Raw genomic sequence first — 26943 nt, 5'->3', positions numbered from 1 at the left:
AATGCTGTATTTCCAAAGGATGCTTACAATTTAGTTCTAAAGTGTAGTAGGTACTGGCCCATTTTAAATGCGCTATATAACCATTCCCTGGGTCGCTATATTTTACAAGGAGACTCTCCTCTCCTCCCACCCCCACCCCCAAATTGGGGAGCTTTCCTTTGTTAGAGATTTAAAAATAAAACAAAACAAAAAAAACCCTGTGAAGCAAAGATCTGATTTCTTAATGTTGTGGTTGGTGATAGCCATCTTCTAGATTAAAAATATATTTAAAGTCTGTTCAATTTTTATTAAATATAACCCACCTTCTAAGAATATGTGTTCTTGGCATCCTCCTTCCTCATTTTCACCTGAGAAAAAAGCACCGACTGCCTCTTCTGGACCTTTCATAAGAGAAAGTCTTACTAGTCTCATGCGTATTTATTATATTGTGCTTTAAGACTTTTCATCCATACTGTATCTTCACAATAGGCATAGATTATAAAATCTAAACCAGAAAATGCCACTAACCAGAAAATTTCCATTCTTCAAGCAAGCCAGTTAACTGAGATATTGTAGTTAGAAATAGAGTTATATTACAATGTATTATAGTTAGAAATTCAGAAATGACGATTAGACTTCATATTGTCTTGCTAACTCTGTTGAGTATTGTATTCTTGAAGCACTTTGAAAAGAATTCTGAAACTTGTGATTTTGCTTAGCTGGAAAGAGGCATGATTTTTGATCAGTGACATATGCCAAGATTGAAGGGAAGAGGCATGATAAATCACCAGCCGCATCCCTGAACTATATTCAGAATTAGTTAGAAGGAACGGTTTTACTAAAAATGTTTCATTGGTTGTTATGTGCGGTCAAGTTGATCCCGACTCCTAACGACCCTGTGTTGACAGAGTAGGACTGCCCCATAGGGTTTCCCAGGCTGTAGTTCTTTAGTCTTCATGGTAGGAGATCTTCAGGTCTTTTCTCCCGCTGAGTGGCTGGTGGGTTCCAACCGCTAACCTTTTGTGCCACCAGCGTTCCTTATTGTATTGATTATGTCTCTTAAATAATGTGTTTGAAACTTTTTATTTAAAGATCATGAAATATTTCTTTCCAAAAATGAATGCAATAGTATAGTAAGTACCTCTACAGACAACGGAGATTTATCAGAGTCTTCACATTTTGCTTTATTCGACTTAGATTTTTTTTAAAGAATTAAAACATTAAAGTTGAAGCCTCTCCTTAATTTATATAATCAGAATTTCATACACTGGTTTTTATCGTTCCCCCCCGGGGTCTCCTGACTGTCTTTCTAATATAATCAATTAAGAAAGCACAGCTAGGGAGATACAGATACCAAGTTTCTTTTTTGACTGTCTTATTTTTTTAAATGACTCATTCTAAGATAATATACTCAGATAAAATGAAGAACTTCAGTTCATTTATTTAGGGTTAAAATATTTTTTCCTGAGGATATAAGTGAGTGATTTGAAGGAGCTTTTAAAATTCAGCCATGACTTTGCCTAGTTCAGAGAGGTTTTCAGCAATATAGCAAGTCTTTTAGAAGTTTTATATATCTGATGATGTTAGAAATAGACTTCTTTTCCATCTTTTCCCAAAGAAATCTCTTTTCAGGCAGTAAAAATAATCTAAAATGTTTGCTTAAGCAGACTCCCGCATCTGCATATTTTCAAGTTGTTTTATGGGGATCCCAATTGTAAACAAAACAGCAAAGAAAACCTGATTAATTAGTATAAGAGTTGATTAGCATGTGCCCAGAGCTTGGTTCTATCTCTGTTGTAAGCCTCCTCCAGGGCTGGATTCAAGTCTTTTATGCCTTCATTGTGTGCCCTCACTCCCACTGTGCTAATTAAGTAGTCAACAAAATTCACAGCCAATAGAACTCTGACTGTAGAGTAAATAAAAGTAGAGTAACCTTTTTTAGTAGTAAGTCAAGTATTTCTGACCTAATTTCTTGTCCTAGCGGGTAAAATCAACTGCGTAATACTTGGCAAGCACCATAACTAGGAATTTTTTTAATCTGTGAAATGGGGTAAGATTATATCCTTCTAAATTTCCTTTTAGATTTTGACTTGGGAATCTACATTTTATCATCTGTTTTTACAGCTAGACCATTGAAAGTGGGTGAAATTTAGACTTTATGGATAGTACCAATCAAGTCTTACTTTCAAAGTCAAATACCCTTCCAAATTACATTGTTTGAGTAGGTTTTTAAAATCTTGGGCTGTTAACTACAAAATAACTGGAACTTAAATCTTTTTTTTTTTTTTGAAAAAGATATTTTTAAGAAGATACTTTATCCAACTTAAAATGGCCCTTGTCACTTTCTACTGTAAAATCGCAGTTAGTATTCCTAGCATCTTGATAATCTTTCTGTTCTTTAGCACTGTTGTTTTGGGGAACAGAACTGGTAGGATCAGAGAAAAAAGGCTCAATCTAAGTGAAGACTCTAATTTTTTATTTGTTTACAAGAATTTGGATACCATCACACACTGCCATAATTTAATATATTAAAATTCAATTTTTATGTTTAAAATACTGTAAAATACAAATAATAATGGCTTTCTAAAGTGTAAATTTTGGGGATAAAGATGCTTTAAACTGTGAGCATTCTAGAAGTTTAAAAGGTGTTCTACAAACAGTACTCATTATACAGGTAATTATAAGCATAGTCCAAACTCCTTAAGCTCTGCTGATACCATGGAAAGGCAATTTTTCTTTAAAAATCTCTAATTCCAGAAATAGAGCAAGCTGCGAAAAAGGCAGAAACCACTAGAAGAACCGACCTCGGAGCAGAGTATGCCTAGTACGATCTTCCTTCTCCACTCAGCCGGAATTTTTCGTTTTACTTTGTCACCAGTCTGTGAAAGATTAATAAATTTTGATAAACGCCTTTTAAATATATATATATAACTTTAATAGCCAGTTGTGTACACATCAGTATGAATCCATTTAACAGTATTGCTTTTCTCCAAGCACTTGAGTTAAAAAAAAAAAACCCTAAAGGGCAGGAGTTTTGTTAGGGAATATGGAGATCATTTCACAGTTTGGAGCACTCTGGAGCATAGGACAGCCTAGGTGAGATGCTAAAGTAGAAGGGTTAGCAAAACCTGAGGAGACTGGATGGGAAGTGCTAGGAGGTGGGAGGAGGACACAGAGAGGAAAGTGCAATGTCAGGTATTTCACAATCTTGCCTGGCATTCACTCTTCCCAAAGATAGGAGAGAGGAAATATTTTATTCCTCTTCTATTATACTCTCTTTTTTCCTATTGTTAGGATCCAGAACTCAAGCTAGTGCTTTTTGGATTATAAGTAAGTTACCTTGTCAGACAATGGGGCTTCTGTGGACTAGCCTGAGGATCTCTCTACTATTATCTGAACAGTACCATCCAACAGAAGTATAATGCATGACACATGTAATTTAAAATTTTCTAGTCACCACATTTTAAAAAGTGAAAGGATCCAGGTGAGGTTAAGTTTAATAATAAAATTAATATATGTGAAATGTATCAGCATGCAATCAATATAAAAAAAATCAATGAGCTATTTTACATTCTTTTTCCTACTAAGTCTTTGAATTCCTCTGTGTATTTTTTGCTTATTGCACATCTCAGTTTGGACTAGCCACATTCGAAGTGTCCAGTAACCAGTGGGTATCATTTTGGATAGTGCAGGCCAAGAACATGGTTTTAGAATGAAAATGGTTCCCAGATTCTAAATAACATGCAGAATTTTGGAACATAGTTTTAAAACCTGATTTAACCTCTCTGAGCCTTGGTTTCCCCTCCTGAAAAGTAGGGGGTTGGACTAGCTGAGCTTTTAAGTCTCACGGTAGCTCCAATGTTATAAGAGTCTAGAAGGATGAATTAAAGGTTTTTACGATATTTTTATCAACAGTGTGCTACAGGATTTCTTCATTTGTAATTAAACTACTCTATCACTGATCATATTCAAGTAAGAATATGTATTTTGTTTGCACATAAGCTAGTAGAACTGGTTCAAGTCAAGGCCTGTCTGTATCACAAAGCTTGTGTTCTCCCCACTACACTGTAGAGGTTCCCTCTTAGTCCCAGGGATTGCTGACAGGGCCCAGGTAGGAGGCAAAATATTGAGGCTAATTACATTTCCATAAGCAGGAGCTTCATTATTGAATACTGAGAGCTCTAATATTGTGTTTAGCAACTGTCATGAGATGGGTAATTTAATAATTTCTTGATTTCCTTGCTTTTTCTGCTTTGATCAGTCCCATGGCCCATCTCTCTCTCCTGGACTTTGTGGTACTTTTGAGTGAGGGCAGCTGGAAAGTAGCAGTGTGGTAAGACAAACAGATCGACAAGTCCTTTCACTGTAAGTAAGATCAAGAAACCTGGGAGCCTCAAGAAAAAGTCCATAGTGAGAATGTGATTCTACAGTGATTGGGGGGAAATAGGCTCTTCTTCATCTGTGTATTTTACCTAACCCCCAAGGTAAAAGCTGTCTTCTTAAATGGATAGATTGCATACTGGTGGTCACTATGCAAAGAAGTGTATATTTGGTCCACCAGTGTTTTCCTGTTTATGGTAAAGGAGTAAACACTTAAAAGTTGGGAGATTTTGCAATAAATTATAGATTTCTTATTTCTTTTGAAAAGAGAAGATTTAGCAACACTGGGCCCACATCCTTCATGGGGCGGTCGAGCTGCTGTCTCCCTGATGTAGCATAGGCCAGTGCCTCCCTTCCCCAATCCACCTGTAGTCTCCTGCTTCTCTTATTTGCATTTCCTGTCTGGCCCTGTGGGCATTTAAATTTGTGGACCCTGTTGTAAAACACAATTACAGAACTGTAATTTATCTGCCTACTCCTGCTGTTCTGTAGATGATCGTTTTAAAGCTTGTGAAGAGATATTACATTGTATTAAGTCATGTATTACAAGCAGGTCCACTGCCCTGGTGACGCAGTGGTTAAGAGTTTGGCTGCTAACCAAAAGATTGGCAGTTCGAAGCCACCAGCAGCTCCTTGGAAACCAAATGGGGCAATTCTACGCTGTCCTATAGGATCACTGTGAGTCAGAATCTACTCGATGGCAGTGGGTTAGGCAGTGTTTAGAATCATCACAGCTCCTCAAAAGGACAGGAGTAAGTATTTGTTGAGGACTTCATATTGAGCTTTACAGTGTGATGTCTTATTTAATCAATCATCATCCAGGGCAGTAAGTAGTATTATCATTTTATTTAGTAGGGAAAGTGAGGCCAAAGTCACACAGATAGCAAGGGGTGAAACTGTGATTCAAACCAAGTCAGTTTTTTTCCAAAGCTCCTGTTCTTTCCACTATAATGCATAGCCTCCAAGTCCCAGGAGTTGTCCACAGCACCTAGATTACGTATTTGGCCTTCAGCGTATACACTGCCAGTTTATAGCCAGAGAAGACATTTTCATCCTAACATGCGTCATTGTTTTTATATCATATTTGAAAAGTTGACAAGCAAAACTCCCTTTGCTTTTCCACTTAGTTGCTTGTGTTGCTTGACAATTGATAAAGTAATCAATGTAATATTCAGAGCTGTTCTGTTTAGCAAAGGAGAGCATGTTTTTTCTTTGATTTTTGTCTTCTAAACCTTTTCCTTTTGCTGGACATCCAACCCCTTCTAAATGGCAATAGAAGCATTTATTCAAGAATTTATAATCTTTAAAAAGGTACTAGCAGGAAAATTATGTGATAACAAATGGATACCTGTAAGAGGGCAAGTGATAAAAAAGGACAAGGACATAGAGATAGGGAGTTATCGTGGAAGCGGGATGGCTGCAGCTGGTAATCATTTAGTTATTATCAAAGACCTGTTATGCTGAAAGTCATCAGGAAGCAGAGCCCACTCTCAGATCAGGAGTAATAAAGACGTACGTCATGTGATGGTAACACCATAGTGTGGGAGGTCTCTGCCTGCTCTCAGATCAAACCGTGAGGCCGAGTGCACTGTGAGTAATAATAACAAAAATAACTTGAACTTCTCACCCATAACAAGCACAATTAACCTGACTCTGAAGAAGTACTTGCAGACTCTCAGCAAGTGATCTACCCTTATCTTTCCTTCCTGTTCCATGGTTTGCATTATATAAACTATTGAATAGTTATGTCCTCTCCTGAGGTAGCTGGGGTCCTTATTCGCTGTCATAGGGCCGTATTGCGGCCTCTGGCTAACCGTGCAGTAACCACATTTTCAGTTGGGGTCTGATGCTATTTTCATAGCATACCAGACAAGTTGGCAAGCGCTGGGCATTTTCTGTGCTTTTGTGGTCAGTTCCTGTCTTTCTCCTTTGTGTGTAGGTTCCGTTTGGAACCATTTCACAGTCACTATCAGCATTTTTTTTTTTTTATCAGCATTAATGAAGCCTGTCAGTATGTAGGTTAGTGAAGTGCTAGGGCACAGTGAGAAGGTTTTTAAAAATTGCAAGGCATGAGAAGCAACCCTGTCCGTCTAGGTAAGTGAAGCGCAGTTTCCTTCCGTAAAAGATGTGCAAGAAATATTGGTTTGATTCTAGACTTGTTTTTTTGAACCTTTTCTGTTTTGGACTGGTACAGATCTTAGAAACAACTGTTGGTTTGTATAAATAAAAGATGTTTTAGAACCTACGTTACTAATTAGAAAACTGTATCCTAGCAGTGTCTTGAAAATGTTAGTATAATGTAATTGGATTTAATCGTTTAGACCCAAGGCTGATTGTTTGCACACTTGTGAAGTAAGGGAGTTGGCCCTCTCTACCTCCCAGGTCTGCTCACGTGCTGCCTAGCAGAGCTCCTGGTCCCTCTGTTGCCTTCCTCTTCCTAACTGTGAAGGTGTTTTACCCTCTCCTGTGGTATATTCTTAGGTTATATCTTTTACATGTCATTGCACTTCAGCGTGTTAGTGAGCTGGTGTGTTGGACATAGTTGTTGTCTTCCCAGACAATCTTTCTTCTTTTCAACTGCCTGAAAATTACTTTCTTTTGCGTTTTATACTTCAGCCTTCCTTGCTGCCTTGTGGAAGAGTACCAGCTTATACCAATTAAGTTATATTTAAGTATGAAAATAGTTACTTAAGAAAATGACCAGCGATTTATTTTCTTACAATGTTTCAGACTAGGTTTTCATAGTATACTTTGTTTTTTACATGCTATAATAATACGTGACAAAAACAATTACGTGTACTGGGGAGAAAACCGGAGTAGCTTTTTGTGTCCTGTTTTTATTATGCCATATTAACGAACCACTTTTCTATGGTTATTCAGAAAGTACGTGTGACTAAATTTTTGTCTTCTGTTTCAACAGAAGGAGAGTATATTAAAATGTTTATGCGAGGACGGCCAATCACAATGTTCATTCCTTCTGATGTTGACAATTACGATGACGTCAGAACAGAACAGCCTCCTGAGAAACTCAAACTGGAGTGGGTGTATCCTTTTCTACCATGACAGAAAAGTTGTTTGCTTTGTCTCTAGTTCAAGAAAAATTAGCTTACCTCACCTCTATGAAGAATTTCTTTTATTAACGTTTGTGGTATAAACATAACAGAACCACATTATAGAGAATTGCAAAAATAAAGAGGAGTTGTCCTCGCTAATCCCTTCTCATATACATTCACTGTTAGCAGTTTAAAGCCATCAAAAGTAGTATCTTTGGGTGGGGCAAAAAGTATTCCATGAGCACCACAGGAGGAGCTTGGTGTGCTAGGAACGGCATTAGGATGGAACTAGGAGACCAGCGTTGGAGTCTTGGCTCTGCCACTTATCCGCTATGGAGCTTGCTTTCTTCATTTATTAAAAAAAAAAAAAAACTGTTGTAAGAATTAATATAACTGTTTTGTAAACTCTGAAATAATGTGAATCATTAAGAGCTCAAATTAACAAGGCTGATTCTAATCCCAGAATTTACTCCTCCTCAGCCAGACTTTTTTTTTTTCTTAATGACTTAAAAAGACTCCTAATTTCACTTAAAAATTCTCACTTCTCTCATAACCTCTAAGGAACTCTTGATGAAGCAGAAGGGAGCTGCTGGTTTGAACCGTGCCATCTGCCTCTACCTTTCCGTACCACCCCCTCCACCTCGAGCTATCCCCCACTCCAGGCAGAAGTCAGCTTGGGAAAACTCATCAATTCTGTAATTCTCTGCAACTTTTTTCTAACCTTTTGCCTGCCGAACTCTGCCTGGCTATCCCTCAGTCATGATTAGGTCCAGCATAAATGTCACTTTCTCAGAGAGGCCTTTTTTCCATCTCTCCTTTCTTTCCCTGCATCTAAATTAGTTCCTCCCTTTATGCTTTCTTTCTTTTAGTAGCCTGTTATTTTCCTTTCTACCGTTTGCAGTGATATATTTGACTTTATTTCTGTCTTCCCCATCAGAGCTTATTTTAAGCTCCAGGGAGATAGGTTCCACATTTGTATTGTTCACCACTATATGTTTACTCTGTCTGATGTATGAAGAACTCCATATGTATTTGATAAAAGAGGAGAAACTAAGATTTAAACATATTAAAAGATGCAGAGTTGCACAATAAGATAATGACAAGATATGAGTTATCTAGTCCAGTCCAATTCCCTTTCAAATACCCATGAAACAATTACTAATTTAATACCTTGAAAATTGTATTTATTAAAAACCTTGACTCTCTTTCTTTTAAGATACGGTTATAGAGGAAAGGACTGTCGAGCTAATGTTTACCTTCTTCCTACCGGGGAAATAGTTTATTTCATAGCATCAGTAGTTGTACTATTTAATTATGAGGAGAGAACTCAACGACACTACCTGGGTCATAAAGACTGCGTGAAATGGTTGGTATCATTTAACATTTCTTCATTTTGTTTTTTCATTTTTGTATTTTTTAAATTTAGGTTTTTTGGGAAATTATTTCTTGTGGAGAGCTCAGGATTTACAGATATTATGTGGCAGCCTATCAAGTGGTGGTTCAGTGGTAGAGTTCTTGTCTTCCATGCGAGAGACCCAGGTTCGATTCCCAGCCAGTGCACCTTACACACATCCACCTCTCGTCTGTCTTTGGAGGCTTGTGTGTTGCCATGATGCTGAGCAAGTGTCAGTGGAGCTTCCAGACAAAGACAGACTAGGAAGAAAGGCTTGTCAGTCCACTTCTGAAAATCAGCCAGTGCAAACCCTGTGGATCACAATGGTCTGACCTGCCACCAATCGTGGGGATGGTGCAGGACTGGGCAGTATTTTGTTCGTCGTACATGGGGTCCTCTGTGTTGGGGCCAACTCAGCAGTATCCAGCAACAACATGGGGCATTCTATAGAATAAATTTTTGAAAGCGAAAAGGACTTATAGGCCCCAAAAATGGTTTGTGTAGTCTCAGCAACAGTAACATATATCCCTCATAAATATAGATTAGGACCACGTCTGCTTCCTCAGTTCCCTTATGTTTCATTTCTTCTGGCCGGTAGTGTCAAATGTATGTGGGGCACACCAGAGTTTGACAGATTTCTGAGAGCGGTTATTGGTTTTTAAATATTTATTAAGGATTTTCTCTATGCAGATAAACGTTGGACTTAAGGGGTTTTTTTTTGTTTGTTTTCTGTTTTTTTTTTTGAGAAAGAAATCATGGTTGAGTAAGGATTATAAATATCCCAGAGAGCATCAAACTGTAAGACTCTGAGAACTCCTTTTAAATGCCTTTTAAATGCTTAGGGAGGCTTTAAAACTGCGCAATGAATTTTGTTACTCTTTAGTTGAATTCACTTATTTATTGCTTAGATACATTGTTTTGCAACATTTAAATGCTTCTCCTCTTGATGTTTAAACTATTCCAGCAACTCTGTCTTGAAAAAAATTAATATATGACTGTTAGGATATGATACAGATATTGTTAAACTTCTAGAGATTATTTAAATATTGCCTTATATACTTAGAAGGTAATATATGTACAAGGTTATTTGTTGCTTTATTGTTCGTGATGGTAAAGATTGGAAACAATGTAAACATCTCTCAGTTAGACCTCGGTGGATTATGCAGTACCCATGTGTTACTCTATAGCTGTAAAAAAGAATGAGGAAGCTCTTTACATATTATTGTGAAAAGATCCCCAAGATGTACATACTCTTAAATAAAAATATCGAGCAGAATATGTGCACACTGTTCTGCCATCTGTGTAAAAGTGGAAAATATATATTTACCCTGCCTTCTATATACTTAAAAGTTTTCTAGAATGAGCAATAAGAAGAAACCAAATATGTTTTCTGTTTGGGAAACTAGATAAGGCAAATGGGATCTTAGCAGATGTAGACAAGGTGGGAAAGAAACTTTTCTAAATATGTCTTTTTTTAGCTTTTGATATTTGAACCATGCAAATGTATTACCTAAGCTAGAGGTTTTAATTTTTTAAAAATTGTTTAAAAAGCAGTATCTTAATATGGCCAAATGTTAAGGTGTTAGATTTTTAGTTACCTTTAGTGTAGTTGACCTCAGTAGATACAGAACATAAACTGTTTAAATCAGAGGCAGTGGAGTAAAAGAAATATTGATAAACTCTAGCCTCTTTAGTAAGCAAAGAAATTAAAATAAGATTGTCCATACCAGTCAAATTATCAGGTATTCAAAAAATATGATACTTAATATAGAGAAGTTGTAGCAAAACCTTTAAAACATCGTTATTTCTTATGACAATTTTAACTGATCCTATTTTGGGAAGTAATGAGCAATACCTATCAAGAAACATAAAAAAAAAATTTATATTCTCATTTGAGGTTACCTCTTGTTGCAAGACATAGAAAGGTTCTAGATATAGACATGGAGACATCTTTTTAAAATGTTTGCCAGTCACTCTTACGCAATTTGGGCGTATATATTGCGCTATTTCCAATTTTTATTTAAAAATTTCTTGTCCCAAGTTTGAATTAAAGGAGTTCAGCATTAAAAAATAATTTAAAACATTAGAGGCACTATGTGTGTAAGTGTTCAGCGATTTTTTTTTGTAGAAAAGCTGTTTAGCCTGGAATATGCATAAGAATTATGTAACAAAATGGGAAAATACTTGTGTTCCCACCCCTCCACCCCCACCCCCGATAATATACTGTTGTGTTTTTGGTGAAGGCTTACACAGCAGTTTAGGTTCCCAGTCAACAATTTCTACACAAGTTGTTCAGTGACATTGGCTACATTCTTCACAGTGTGTGAACATTATTGTTTTCATTCTGGTTGTTCCGTTTTAAAATACTTGTTTTAATAGATTTAAATCACTACTTACAAAACAGCACCTTCACTATAATAAAACCATGTCCATGTATACATACATACATGAACTAGAAATGACCTTGAACAAATAAACTGTTTAATTTGTTAACATGTCTCAGTTGTGGGTTAACATTTTCTTTGAATTTAGTGTTCCATTAATTTGTCTGTTTAGTTTAACGAAAGAAAAAGTGCAGCTGAAAGCTTAGGAAAGAAATCTTTCAGATAATGATGTTTGAGAGGTGTTTGATTAACTAAAGGAAAAAATTCCCAAAATGAGGTTTTTTATGATTAAAAATGATTTCTGTTAGAAAAATGTTGATACAAAGGCAGATTTCTGCTGCTTCACATATTTCCTGTATTTAAAATTATTGTTAATACTGCTTTTTAGCCTTGCTATACATCCTGACAAAATTAGGATTGCAACTGGACAAATAGCTGGAGTGGATAAAGATGGAAGGGTGAGTTATGCATTCTACACCTGGTAAAATTGCTGTTGGAATGGAACTGATTGTAATTTTAACCACAACCCATTTATTTTATTCTTCTAAGATTTAACTACTAAAAAATTTCTAATACAAGCGGGGAGAGGGGGAGATAAAACTTAAGAGAATCAAACTGTGTAAATATTTTTTTCAAAAAGTGGGTGTTCTCTCTAATTTGCCTGTAAAAATGGGAGGACTGATATACTTGTTACACTTCTCTTTGTTTATAATAACTAATGGTTCCCAGCATCTACTGTAGTTTCCCTAAGTTCATAGACCTCTTTGTTTCATACAGGACTGAAACTAACAACACCTAAGGAATTTCAGTTACTGTTCAATAATATTAAATTGGCTTATAGCAAGTCCCTTCTTTCTAAGGATCAACAGTAAATATTGATTGATGATTACTTATTAGGATACGGGACCCTGGTGGTGCAGTGGTTAAGAGCTCGGCTGCTTACCAAAAAGGTCAGCAGTTCAAATCCACCAACCAGTCTTTGGAAACCATATGGGGTGGTTCTGCTCTGTCCCGTTAGGGTCACTGTGAGTCAGAATCAACTTGGTGGTAACAGGTTTGTTTTTTTCCTTTGGTTTTTGTTAGGATATGTATGGCTGTACTCCTGACGTTCTGTGGCTTCAGTTTGCTTAGAGAAAAGGAGTGGAGGGGTTATATTAGATGACTTCTATGACTCAGTTCCAAATTCTTTTTAAGGACTATTAGCAATTTATTGGACATTGATTTTATACTGTCCTTTTTCCCTTGGAATGAAGGTAATGTTTAAAAGCAGGGTATCCAGGTCGAGTTTGCCTGGGTTGGAATCCTGGCTGTATCATTTAATAACTGTATAACATCAGGGCAGTTATTTAACTCTCCGTGTCTCAGTTCCCTCATCTGTTAAGTAGGGACCAGAACAGTACCTAGCTCGCAGGGTTGGTATGAAGATTGATTGAGTTAATGCATGTGAAGTACTTAAAATAATGGGTGGCACAAAGTAAACACTCAGAGTATTTGCTGCTGCTATTACTATCACTGTTATTTTCTTATTTTCATAGTGTGAGAATACCTGTGTAAGATTCTTTGGAGCACTTTTAAATATAGTAGTTATTTTTTTTATTAGACGATTACCCAGCCCTATTACTTTAAAAAGATAGCAGGCAGTTCTTTGTGGTAGTGGTATTTATGTGCATCCACCTAAGTACCATTTAGGAGTCTCAGGGTGGTGCGGCTGGCTAAGCACTGGGTACTAACTGGAAGATTGGCACTTCAGACCTACCCAGAAGCACCTGGGAAGAAAGGCCTGAGATCTGTTTCCAAAAGGCCACAGCCTTGAAAACCCTGTGGAGCACAGTTCTGCACGCGTGAGGTCCCCATGAGTGAGAATCAACTCCATGGCAACTGGTGAAAAAAGAAAAAAAGTACCATTTAGTCCTGCTATTGCGTTTCTCCTTTTGTTTTTCAGCCTCTGCAACCCCATGTCAGAGTGTGGGATTCTGTTAGTCTATCCACACTGCAAGTTATTGGACTTGGAACTTTTGAGCGTGGAGTTGGATGCCTGAGTTTTTCAAAAGCAGTGAGTAACCATTTTTAAAGACATGAACAAGTGGAACGAAGAAGCAGGAAAGATGTTAAACTCAGTTTTCTGTCTGTGTGTGCATAGAAAACCCTAACCCTGGATTAAAAATGAAGTGTTAGCTGTTGCTTAACTCTGGCCAGCGTGTTAACCTAAGTGCTAAAGTACGTTAGTTTAGATACAGCGCAAGATCTTACACTTAATTACACTCAGTTCTGTTCTGTGCTGAATTAGGGTCCCCGCGTAGTCACAGGAGATGGTCAGAGGAGTGCCCACACCGCCGAGTACAGTTTGAGACAGGCAATAAGATACGTTTCTGCCTCAGCTCGAATCGAGAGATCTGTTTTATTTAGAAAATTCGCAGATGTGAAACTTGCCCAATTCTGCACAAATATTAGCTTTTCTTGGTGTCATTTTGGAGCAAGGGAAACATCAAAACTTTGAATTCACTGAAATCATGTATTATCTTGGTTCTTAATTGATGACCCCGTGGGTTTAAAATTCAGTGTCTAGCAATTTTATCTAAGCCTTAGACCTTATCCTGGGGAGAAAATGAGACAGAATGTGCCTCATTTAAGCATTCTGTTTCTTCTTGAATTATATATAATTATAGAGTATACAGGAGATCTTCTACATGTTTAGGATGCATACTTTCTAATTTCAGGTCTTACTGGGCCCCTTTTATGCTTTAGAATGTAATACTCAGTATTCAGTTATCTCTTCGGTTCCTAGCTGTCAGCAACTATATTCTGAATTATGGAAGTTTGCTTGGGGACAAGGAAGAGGAGGAATTTTGCTGGCTTGAAGGCACTGAATGTCAACCACCAAAAGGAGTCAGAAATTAGGAGAAAAACACTTAGAAAAGCAGGGAAAGTGAAAGAAGCAACAGCAATACTTTTACTACTTTGGTTTTCAAAAATCTGTAACAGCAGCTGTTAATAGTGTTGTTGATACTGTTGTTGTACCGTGAAGACCCTCACGGATTGCTTCGTACTCGAACTTTTCCTCGTTCAGTTAATCATCCCAGTAAATCATCCCAGTAAGTGCTGCCACACTGCACGTTACCACTTAGTCTTCACCATGGTGTTTCTCTTCCATGGACACTGTAAGGCATAGATCACAAATGGTATTGGGGGAAAAAATTGTTTACTATCACCCACAGTTCTTTTTCTTAAACTGGGAGACTTATATGAATGAAAATGGTTTCAGAAAAATAGAAAGGAATTTAATATATTGTTTATCTTATTTATTCATGCTAACGTAAATCAGATATACCATGGAAAACTGAAATCAGCAAACTTTGATTAGCCATTAAGCTTATTCCCTCAAACTACCACAGTTTACTTAGAAGAAAAGTTATGAAATTATGTGTGTTTCTTTCCACCCATCTCAAGGGAAAATAACTCGCGTACAGATGGCAAGATGGAAGCATAAATGCAGAAGGAGCTAGGGTGTCTTCAGAATGATTTATTTGCTATCTCTGAATGGTGGAAGAGTCTAGATGGCAAGAGGATGTCAACCCAGGGAAAAAATTAAAAAATAGAAAGGATTTCTTTAAAGAATCTTAATTATGTTGTCTTTTTTTTTTTTAAAGGAAATAATTTTAGTGAATAGTACTGTTGTGTTTCAAAGAGCCATGAGTTTAAAAGTTTTTTGATTGTCTTAATTTTGACAGTTTTAATAGTATGATATTTATCTCTTTGAAAGACCACCTCATCTAGGAGTTTTAGAATGCCTTTAATTGCCTTTTCCGTAGGACTCAGGTGTCTACTTGTGTGTAATCGATGACTCCAATGAACATATGCTAACTGTATGGGACTTGCAGAAAAAATCAAAAGTAGCAGAAATAAAGGTAAATAAAAAAAAAAAATTTTTTTAATTGAGTACTAACTTATAGAGTACATTATTTGCTTTGTAGGTCTTTGGGACTGTATTGCATATCCTTAAGTTGCATGAGCACACCCATACTGGCCCAACCCCTCAGGCTTATTGATTTGTTATAACTCTTAATGGTGTTAACACCACACTCATACAAGATAAACTAGTCAAGCAACTTGAAGCAATTTCAGTGAAATTTCAGACACATTGTTGCTACTGAGGTGCTCAAGTAGGTGGATGTCTAATCTCAAAATTAAGACTGAACACTCTGCTTGGTTGCTTCTTGAATAACATACATTATTTAATTCAGTTCTTGAGGTTTTGAAAATCTGGAGGGAAAAATTTAACTTTACGAATATGGGTGATATAACTGAGACGCATATGCAGTTGTAAGTTTTTTGGTCTTGATTATGGTTGTGGAATTCTTTTGTAAAATCCTACAACACTTATAATTGTGTAGAATAGTGTGGGTCAGGCTAGAACTGTGGCTTGCAGGAGAGGATGTTAGGTGAGCATTGCAGCTTCATTCATATGGGTCAGAAATGGCCTTCTACCTCTGACAGGCTTTCAAAGGAATTCAGAGTGACAGTGAGCTAAAATAAACCTGTGACACATTTGCTGTACCCTTAAACAACATCACATTCCTCTTCAGCTGCCCTCTCTTAGCAGTTTTGTTTTGTATAAGCTTCAAATTTTCAGCCTGTTGGTTGAAAAGAGGCTACTTCTTGAGTTCTCATGTGTAAGATAATCTCTGAAAGGAGTAGATCTTATTATACTTGAAAGGACTATAAAATGTCATAAAATCACAGACTTTAAAAAACATAAATGAAGACAGATTATCTTTCAGCCATCATTCAGAGTAATTTAACATTGAAACGTAGAGAAGTTGACTGAAGTGAGTTATGTGAGCCTTGTTGCATTGTAGTAAAGGCTACCATTGTAAGTGACTGCAAAACAGCTAAAGGTAACTTAATCAAAACAATGTATTGATTCATCATGTTTAGAGAGGAAAAGAAAATCTCTAGTAAAGGTCAGGAAGGGATTTTACCTCACGAATAACTTGATTCAGGGGCTAGATCACTGGATTCTCATTCTCCCCTCTTGTCTTCCCCTTGTGTGTTGACCTTTTTCTCCCTCTACAGTAGAATTACTCTAAATGGGCTCTCTCCTTGATTAAGTCACAAGGATTTGCGAGGGAAGGCTCATGTGTAAGTTTTTAATTTATGTAAGTTTAAGATTTAGTAAGACAAATTGAAAACCTTCTTGACAGAAATTAAAGACCTTGAAAATGGAAGGATATACCATAATCATGAATAGAATACTCAGTATTGTAAAGATATTATTTCTCTGCATATTGATCTGTACATTCTACAGTCAGAATCCCAGCATGATTTTTGTAGAAATTGACAAACTGAATATATGTGGAAATATGAAGGGGTAAGAATAATCAAGACAATCTGAAAGAAGATTAAACTTGGAGTACTTAAACCATGAGATATCAAAACTGATTTTGTAGTTATTGTAGTCATTAAAATATTGTAGTGTTGGTACAAGGACAGACAAACAGCAATGGAAGAGAATGAAGAGTGCAGAAACAGACCCACACAAATCAGTTGCTTGATTTATGGCAAAAGTAACGCTGTAGTGCAGTGAGGGAAAAAATGATGTTTTCAGTGAATTGTACGGAATTCAATGGATGTAGAAAAAAAGTAGTCTTGGCCCCTACATCACAACATTCACAAAAATCAGTTTTAGATGGATCTGAGTATGAAAGGTAAAAGCAAAGCTTTTAGAAGGAAATATAGGAGAGCATCTTCATAAGCAGATTTCTTAAACAGGACACATAGAGTGAAAAAAAAAAAAAAAAAAGATAAACTATACTGTGAACTCCCTTCATCAAAAGACACCGTTAAAACATTCAAAGCCTGAGAGAACATTCGCAATACTTACTTCCAACAAAGCACTCATATCTAGACTCTATAGAAAACTACTGTGAGAAAAAGACAGATGATCCAATTTTTTTTTTTTTTAAGTCAAAAGATTTTAAAATGCACTCGACAAAACAAGGGGCCCAGATGCTTAATAAGTATATGAAAAGCCATTCAACCTCATTAGTTATCAAGAAAATCTATATTAAAACCACAGTGAGAGACCAGTATGCATCTGCCAGTAGCTTAAGTGGAAAAGACAAAAATACCAAGCAAGGTTGCTGAGGATATAAAACAGCTGAAATTCTCATATCCTGCTATTGGGCATGTAAGTTGGTACAGCCATTCTGGAAAACTGTTCGATATTACCTACTAAAGCTGAACACATGGTTATACCTTGACCCATCAGTTCCACTCGTAGGTATAAACCTAACAAATACATACATAAGTTCACCAAAAGAGAAGTAGCAACGCTATTTATAATAGCTGAAAAAGAAAAACTACCCAAAGACCCTTCAGCAAGAAAATGAGTAAGTCAGTAGTGTGGTCTCCTTATACAAACTTTATAGCAACTAGAATGAATAAATCACAACATGGGCAGATCTCACAAATGTAATATTGTGCAAGTAAGTCAGACATGAAAGAGTACATTTTGTATGATGCCATTTAAATAAAACAGGGGAAAATAACCTTTGGTGCTAGAAGTCAGAATCATGGTTACTCGAGCAGGGTTAAGAGGTAGTGACTGGGAAATGTACCTGGGGTGTTTCTGGGATGTGAGGAATGTTCTGTTTCTTACTGTGGTTGCTGTACCGAGGTGGGTTCAATTTGTGAAAATTTAGCACACTGCGTACTATGATTTGTGTGCTTTTTTTGTATGTATATTATACTTCTATAAAAAGTTAAAAAATCAAAATATAAGGCTGTATCCATAATCAAGGTGATTTAATTTCATAAATACTTCAGTTTATATCTTGTGTGTCTTACCACTAACACCATGAGTGTGTATACTAGGAATATTTGTAGTTAGTTTTATAACCCTTGATCATCTCAGTTTGGCATAAGATTCAATGGTTAAGAAGTCTTCGTCCAGGTTGAAAACGAAGGACTGTTGAATCAATTTTTAAAAGACAGCGCCGTTCTAAAAGAGTGATAAATGTTTTTGCTTTGAGATTAACACATTGTCTTTAAGCTTTACTTAGATCTGCTGAGTGTGTCTGTATTTCCATACTAGTCAACGTGAGGGTTATATGGCAAAAGATGTTACTTTTCCTTCGGCTTATAACCTGTCCTAGCTACTGGAGGAGAAGCATTCAGATTAGATTTTGTTGTTTAGGATTTGCAGAAATGCTGGAGCCATGGAAAAGAAAAAAAAAAATTAGATTAGCCCTTTCAAGGGTCATTTTTTAAATGTAGAAACATAGTGTCATGGATTGAATTGTGTCCCCCCAAAATATCTGTCAGCTTGGCTAGGTCACAGTTCCCTTGTATGATTGTCCACCATTTTATCTTCTGATGTGATTTCCCTGTATGCTGTAAATCCTATCACTGTGATGTAATAAGATGGTTTAGCAGCAATTTTATTGACGAGGTCTACAAGATTAGGGAGTGTCCTAAGCCAATCTCTTCTGAGATATAAAAGCGAGAAGTGAGCAGAGAGACGGGGGACCTCATACCACCAAGAATGAAGAGCAGGAGTGCGTATCCTTTGGGCCCAGGGTCCCTGCACTGAGAAGCCCCTCAACCGGGGGAAGATTGGTGACAAGGACCTTCCTCCAGAGCCAAGAGGAGAAAGCCTCCCCTGGAGCCAGTGTCCTGAATTTGACTTGTAGCTTACTAGACTGTGAGAGAATAAATTTCTCTTTGTTGAAGCCGTCCACTGGCAGTATTTCTGTTACAGCAGCACTGGATGACTAAGACACATAAGATGTATTTTTTTTAGCTTGTTTCATTTATAAGATTACCATGTTGGCTTGCACTGAGGAAATGCTTCCATACACATGAAGTTCTTCATCTTTGCTAAGTTAAAAAAAAATGAACATTAATAACCACTCTGCAGGTGTGCACCAGCTAACAGTGAACAGCTTCACAGGCATGTAGATTTCACTGCAGTATTAAGTTTGAATGGGTGATTTTACCAAAAATATGAGTTTAGTAAGAATTCAGTTACGATTTCCTAAATATTGTTTTGAAAATAATATTCTCAGTTAAGATAATTTCAGTGAAAGAACTATTAATTCCTTTGTGAGTCTCATGCGTGCTTTCTTCCTTTTTCCCTCCAAATCTTCAAGTTTTTTAAGAAAAACATAAAATCTCATTTTGCTTCGTTTTTGTTTTCCATTTCTACAAAAATCAATAATGGTATTTCTATATCTGCTTTTTTAAGGCTTCATTCTAAAGTATGAATCTCTAAATTAATACTTTATTGAATGAATGGAAAAATGGTCAGTAAAATTAGTACAAAAAAGATAGGGCTCTCTTTTTTTTATTTTGGTTGAAATGGCAGTATCTTTAAGACGATGTACATTGTGGTTGCATTTGATAGTTTTAGTATACTTTCTCCTAAATGTGTAGGAAATTAAAATAATTTAAAACTGAAGTTCCTATAAATCTTTTCCTAAGATAGTTATTATAAATACATAGCATGAAAGGTGATATAAATGTATAAGACTTCAAGTTTAAGTCATTATTCAAAAAATCTATTAAAATTTCTTAGGAAAATGGATCCTGGAAGAAAGAGCATTTTCTAAAAATTTTTTTCCTGTCTTTGGTTGTCAGTAGCTGTAATTGGCTCTTGACAGAGATAAGAATATACGTTCATCCAAAGCTTTATTTCTCTTTTCACAGACAACAAATGAAGTTGTTTTGGCTGTGGAATTCCATCCAACAGATGCAAATACCATAATAACATGTGGCAAATCTCATATTTTTTTCTGGACCTGGAGCGGCAATTCACTCACAAGAAAACAGGGAATTTTTGGGGTAAGAATCAAAATGTTATAAGTTCAGGAGTTATGTAAAATTTTAATTTTTTATTGTTGAGTAAGCATAAAATCATCATGCTGAAAGGGAAAACTAAAACTTACTGTTTCATTGTAGAAATATGAAAAACCAAAATTTGTGCAGTGTTTAGCATTCTTGGGAAATGGAGATGTTCTTACTGGAGACTCGGGTGGAGTCATACTTATATGGAGCAAAACTACTGTAGAGCCCACACCTGGGAAAGGCCCTAAAGGTACGGTATGGTCATATTAAAGTCATTTCTTTTAATTTTCACATAGCGCTATTGCAGTTTCATCTCTCACCCTAACCTGGAAAAAGAGAGCTGCAGTGGAACAATGTAAGAATATTAGATCAATACCATCCAGCATACCTCTTGTTTTTAAGGTTCTTCATAGTGATCTTTATTTTATCTATATGTTTATATTTGTATTTATACATAAAATACTACTTATCCAGCTATTTGTTAAGCGTGGCCTTCATCTGCTATTCTGAACCAAGTAGAGTCCTTTCCCTCAACAAGGTTATTACAAAATAATTAGAGAGGCTGTGAATATATGTTAATTTAAAAGTATAAAGATCAACAAGGCAATCATCCTGATTTGTAGTGTTTTATGAAGCCTTCACAGAAGAGATGGCATTTAAGCAAAGCCATGATAAATCTACAAAACTGCGGTAGATATGGAACCTTGATTCAAGTTTTGGGAAAAATTCAAGAAAGGCAAGAAGAGAGAAACAAATGACAGACATCCAGGATATTATGAATATATTTGTCGTGCAAAAATATTAACAGAAACAAGAAACAGTCTATTTGAAGGAAATACAATTTTTTTTTTTTTTAAGTGTTTTATAAATTCTCTTACTGGTTTAAACTATTATATACTACACCATTGAAAATTCAAGTAGGGATCAGTGATACGAATTTTCTAAGTCATCCACAAGAATTTTTAAAACTGAGTGAGGTCACCATGGAAGAGATAAGAGCTACAGGGGCTGAGGTGCCTTTATCTACATCCATAGTTAGGTGACTGGAAAAGAGCCTGCAGGGATTGCAAAGTGAGGTTTAAAAAGAAAAAAAGTTAAGAGGATAAAACTATTTGGTGTCACTGAACAAAAGAGGAGAGAGTTTCTAGAAGTATCAGTGTTATAGGAAGGTCAAGAGAAATAAGAACTGAGGAAAGACCATTATATTTGGTAGTTTGCAATTTCAGTAGAACATCGCTGCACTGGGAGAGATTAAGCACAGAATGACCAATTTCAAAATGGAGAATTTCGAGACTCCAAGTTGAAAAATAGAATAGAAAGTAAAGAGTTACCAGAATCAGTCAGTGGTCTTTTTAAGAATGTCTGAAGCCTGAGGGTACAGTGGAAAGGAGAAGATTAACAATCTTAGAGAGAGAGTGGGCGAATTGGGCATCAAAGAAAAGGTTGTCCTTGAAAAAAAGCAATAGCCTGTATCTTATCCCGAGGCTGGAGCTTCAGAGGGCTGAGATGCCTCCTGTGGGTAAGTGATGGAGGTCGTGCAGAAAGGCATTGCTCTCAGTAAAAGCAGCATCTGTGAAAAACACTGAAGTTTTTGTTGTTACTGGGTAATATGAGAACAATAGTAATACAGAATTGTAATAAGGAATTGACGCGTTTGAATTGTGATATTGGTGAAAAATATTGAATATATTGTGGACTGCCAGAAGAATGAACAAATCAGTATTTGAAGGAATACTCCTTGGAAGTGAGCACGGCGAGATTTCAGCTTGCTTATTTTGGACATGTTATCGGGAAAGACCAACCCCTAGAAAAGGATATGATAGTAAAGTGACAGCGAGGGAGGTCCTCAGTGAGATGGATTGACGTGGTGGCCAAAAACAACGGACTCAAACATAAAAAAGATCATGAAAATGGTGCAGGACTGGTCACTATTTCATTTTGTCGCACATAAGGTCGCCGTGAATTGGAGCTGACTTGACAGCAACTGACAACAACAGTAATATAGTAAAACATCACAATCAGAATTCAGATTATCTAGCTGAAATCCTTGATTTGCCTACTGAAATTGACCAAAGACATACAAATTTAGGGGCGTTATTTTCCAAATGTGGCACAGTGGTTAAGAGCTCAGCTTGGCTAACCAAAAAGTTGGCAGTTTGAATCTACCATCCACTCTTTGGAAACTGTGGGACAGTTGTACTCTGTACTACAGGGTCGTTTTGTGTCAGCATCAACTTGATGGCAGTGCATTTTTTCCCCCCAAACAATTAGTGATGAAAATCATCCTTATGAGCTTACTAACGCATGTGTCCAAAGACCTTTTCTTAACTGCTGTTGATTAGCTCTTCTTTACCCAACACAGTAACAGACGACAGGGTTAACTCTCCCCTGGACTCGCTGTAGAGAAATCTGTGATGGCAGAATGATGAGTGATAGAAAGGGAGGGGAGAGAAAAGAATAAACTCACAGTTAGTGCCTTTCTCCTTGTTCTTTTTCTCATTAAAGTCCCTCTTCCCAGCCCTACCACTAGATCTTGGCAGTCATTCAGATTTACCCCAAATCTCAGGATTTTCCTCAGAAATAAACTTATTCTTAAGCCCCAGTAGCACCCAGATACACAGGTCTACCTTGCCCTTTTCTACGATAGATGAAAAAATCAGAGGAGGGGCATCAAAGATAACCTTTTTTCACCCCCCGTTTTCCTTACTGTTTAAGAACAATAAAACTTTGGGGGGAATTATCCAGAGGACCATGATCCTCCTTCAGAGTAGAAGGCTAGGAGAGAAAAAACGGAGAGAAGAGGTGATGCGGAACCAGCCTGTGGTTGAGAAATTTCCCCTGGGGATTGACAAAACAGCATGTCCCAATTGTTCTTAGTCACCCACTTCACCCTAAATGCGCGCTTGCCTCTGTCTTTCTGGAGTCCCTGCATCAGACCCTGGAAGTCACCTTAAGTGATTTCTGAATAAAGAAACCCTGCTCCGCTGCCCAGAGGGAAAGACCCTGTTCACATGTCTGTCTACCTCCATGGACGTCCCAAGAAGGAGCACAATGTCTGTCATTTGGTACTGGCTGTTTGAAAATGATTTGTTAAACATTTTGTTAAGGAAATGACTAGTCTCACCTTTGGGTCTCAGTGTAGGAGTAAAAGTTGAGTTGTATTGATAAATGCACTATTTTCACTGAATTGTAGAATTGGAATTTAGTGTTATAGTTGCCTTATGATTGTCCAGATTCTTATTCTGAAATTTTTAGAAGATACATTAGTATTTCCCAAATCCATTCACCTGAATTTCTGAGCTTGGCAGTTCAATTGAATGAGGAGTATTCAGAAGTTAAAAAATTCCCTAAGTTGTATTACCACCAGCCCTGATCTCAATCCTTGGCCGTGCATTTCGGGCTCTTTCATTAGGTTTAGGTTCAGAATTCACATATGAGAAAGATGGCGGTGGGTTGAGAGTTTCTCAGAAAAAATAAAGCTAAAACAATAGTATTGGCTACTACATTTCCCACTGATCCCTCTTTTCTCTTTCCTGGGCTCATTTGTTCAGTGTCAGAAATGACAGGAACAGCACTGGATCTCAAAATATAGTGGCTGTTAAATTGCCGACATGTTTTCCTCTGACATTGAGCACGTTTGGGTATAAATGCACTCTTCATTAGCCTCACTGTTTGTGTGGAGGTGGGAGGCAAAGAGGGGTTGTTTTTATTATGGTTAGTATCTGAGAAACTTGTGGCTTAGCCTCTGTGCAGAAAAAAATCTGTATATGCACAAACAGGAAACAGGAAATCTAATCTTGTAAACTGCTAGGCTACACAACACAGCCCTGTTACGGGCAACCTCGCCAAGAATTTTGTTTCTTTCTGTCTGGGGTTTAAATTCCTTAAGTATGGCTGGGAAGCTTTTGGTGAGTGCAATGAAGTAAATGTGCGAGCCCAGACCAGAACAGATGCCCTAAATTTTCATTTTCTAATTTTTGCCAAGAATTGATCCAGTTTACTTGTTCTCAAGTGTGACATTTGTACACCCATGGCAGTTTTTTCAGCCAAATTTTCAATATACTATGATATCATGTCTGATGAAAGGACATTTTTGGATAGCAGCAGTATAATTCCATAGCTAACCCTTTTACTTTGGTAAATAGGAGACAAACCAAAACCGTATTTTATGTCTCCTAAGCTTTCTGTATATTTTCCTCTTATTTCTAATTTTTTTCTTACCTTAAATGTAAATCCAATGTAATTTTCAGAGTAATTAGTATTTTCTGTTTTTTTAGTGGGTATCAGAGTATTTATTATTTATCTCCTACTTAATGTAAAATAGTTCAAAACTTTTTTATGTATGAAATAATTCATAATTTTTTAAGTCGCATGGGAAAATTTGAGAGTAACTATGGTGCCATTAAAATATTCAACCATTCTAAAACCTTTGCCAAGTTTCTTTAAGGGACTAAGACGTCCTACCATTTTACCTGCTCTTCAAATAGTCAACATTGGCCCTTTTGTCCAGTTGCTAAGAATATAACATAAATTTCAAAGTTTCTTTGACATTTGATTCTGTAGTTAAACAGGCCCAGAAAGCCCTCCAAATATCTTTTATTTGGCAGACAAGATAAATTTGCTTTTTGTGGTAACCTTTGTTTCAGTTAGAGATGAGAAGAAAAGGGGGGGGGGTTGCAATTACGCTTAGATAGACTTGACTGTGATTAAGCCTGGAGCTACAGTAGGTTTTTAAATTCAAGGGTAATTATTTTCCTTGGCAGGCATTTCAAATGTTATTTGGCTTAAACTGGAATACCAGAAATACAGGCCCATGAGAGAGAAATCTTTGTCTATAAATCTGTTTTATAGGTAAATATTATCTAAAAGAAAACTTTGGTAATTTGCTTAAACTTGAAGCACAAAATTTTTTTAGCTAAATTACTATTACGTCCTCTTTAAAGAGAAGGTGACTTTCTGGGTGGTGGGATTTGGGGGTAGGAATCTCACTGAGTTGGTCACTTGAATATTTTTATTTCCGATGAAGCATTCGTTCTTCAATTTTATTTTCTAACATTCCGTCCTTCTTGGAAGATCTTAGTATTGAACAAGGTTTTTTGTTATGTTTAGACTCGTTGCCGTCCAATTGATTCCAACTCATAGTGACCTTATAGAACAGAGTAGAACTGCCCCATAGAGTTTCCAAGGAGTGGCTGGTGGATTCAAACTACAGGCGAGCTCTTAAGCAGTGTGCCACCAGGGCTTCTTTAAAAGTATGGAAGGCTGAATTAAGAACAGAAAAATTTTATTTTCCTACATTTTGATGGACAACTATGAAACCCCACGCCTCTACTTTTTGTAATTGCTTACGTGGTGTTTTCAGAATATCTTGTTAATTTGACCACGCATGGGAAAATAAGTTCTTTGCTTTTTCCTTTTTTAATGCCAAATAAAGCCAACAATACCTAGAAAATTAGATGTCCTTTATCTGTTGGTCACATGAGAATAGTGATAGTAATTAGCTGGCTGTCCCGCTGGACACAGTTGTGTTGCTCAGTGTTTAAAGCATTTTTAGGTGATGAATGTTGATTGAGAGGAGGCAGTTGACCTGAATAGCAAGTTTGCTGGGGTTCTGCTCCCAGCTTTACTGATGGGGCAAACTCTACCCCAAATCAGGTAAGTCCTTTCCTTTCTCCCTGCCAAGTACATCCATCTATTAAGTATTTGTACCACTAGCTCTCTCACACTGAGATAAAGTAATTTTAAGTCAGCTGTAGCTGAATTTATCAAGGATACAAAGTCGTACACATTTTAGTTAATTTTTTAAACCGGTTAGGTAGAAAGATGAGTAGAAATGAACAATCTCAACAACAGCTTTATTGAGATATAATTTGCAAACCATAAAATAAACTTAAAGTGTACTATTGAGTGTTTTTTAGTATCATCACAGAGTTGTGCAGCCATCACCACTGTCTAATTTGAGAGCATTTTCATTACCCTAGAGAGAAACTAATTCACAGTCACTCCCCATTCTCCCCTGCTCAGCACTCAGGCCCCAGCAACCACTAGTCTACTTTCTGTCCCTGGAATTTGCCTATTCTGGGCGTTTCATATAAATGGAATCATTAAAAATGTGGCCTTTTTGACTGGCTTCTTAGCATGATGTTGTCAGAGTTCATCTATTTTGTAGCATATGTCCATACTTCATTCCTTTTAGGCTGAATAAGATTCCGTTGTATGGATTTGCCACATTTTGTTTATCCCTGAGTTGATGGACGTTTAGAAAATGAACAATTTTTAAACATAATTTTTTCATTTTTCCAAGAGTCCTGTTTATTGACCCACTTTGGCTGTGTTTAATCAAGGCCCTACCTTCCCATTTTGAACCTGGTAACATTCTGCAAGGTTGGCTCTTGCACTGCCAGCTGAAGAGCTGCTCTCAGCAAGGTGGCATGAATACCAGAGAATAAGGGTTGAGCTCCGTTATCTTATCCTTACCTTTAAGAAACGGGAGCTGACTTTTTCTTTAAAGGGGAAAAAATATCACTTATTCCACATTGGATTTACTTACAGGATTTTTTATGTACCTGCCTTATCTTTCACTGGGTACTGGTAAAGTGCTGTGAGCGTACACGAAAGCGAGACTGTCATTTAGCCGTCACCCTGCTACACCTGGACCAGTTTTTGAACTATTTTTCTCCAGTGATTGGTCAAAAGCCACTGCTCCAAGCCTCCAGTATTCACTTCTGCCCCAGTACCTTCCCCGGTTCCCCTATATCTCAACAATTAAAGGGGGCAATCTTGGTACATCAGAAGCCCTCCAGGTCAGCAGTGGTGGTTAGATGTTAAATATCATGACTGTTAGTCACCATAGTAGAAAATGAAGGGCTTTTTATAAAGTTAAAGGATCATTGAATGCGGAGTCCGGAGT

General features: G+C 36.9%; 1 protein-coding gene across 4 annotated transcripts in view; it reads left to right on the top strand.

Annotated features, from left to right (window-relative positions):
• The window catches only part of EML4 (EMAP like 4), a 201230-nt gene that overhangs the window by 135115 nt on the left and 39172 nt on the right, over positions 1–26943 (top strand). For 3 of the 4 annotated variants that reach the window (XM_010595895.2, XM_064277165.1, XM_064277164.1), the window contains 7 exons: positions 7280–7403; positions 8629–8778; positions 11578–11647; positions 13132–13242; positions 14999–15094; positions 19896–20030; positions 20148–20283. In XM_010595895.2, the coding sequence (XP_010594197.1) occupies positions 7280–7403; positions 8629–8778; positions 11578–11647; positions 13132–13242; positions 14999–15094; positions 19896–20030; positions 20148–20283 (822 nt within the window). Of the gene's footprint in view, positions 1–4259; positions 4345–7279; positions 7404–8628; positions 8779–11577; positions 11648–13131; positions 13243–14998; positions 15095–19895; positions 20031–20147; positions 20284–26943 lie in introns of those variants that run through there. The other variant, XM_023555312.2, reaches the window with a different exon arrangement.

The sequence above is a fragment of the Loxodonta africana genome, chromosome 26, assembly GCF_030014295.1.
Source record: "Loxodonta africana isolate mLoxAfr1 chromosome 26, mLoxAfr1.hap2, whole genome shotgun sequence".
NCBI lineage: Eukaryota > Metazoa > Chordata > Mammalia > Proboscidea > Elephantidae > Loxodonta > Loxodonta africana.
This window is presented reverse-complemented; position numbering and strand designations above follow the sequence as displayed.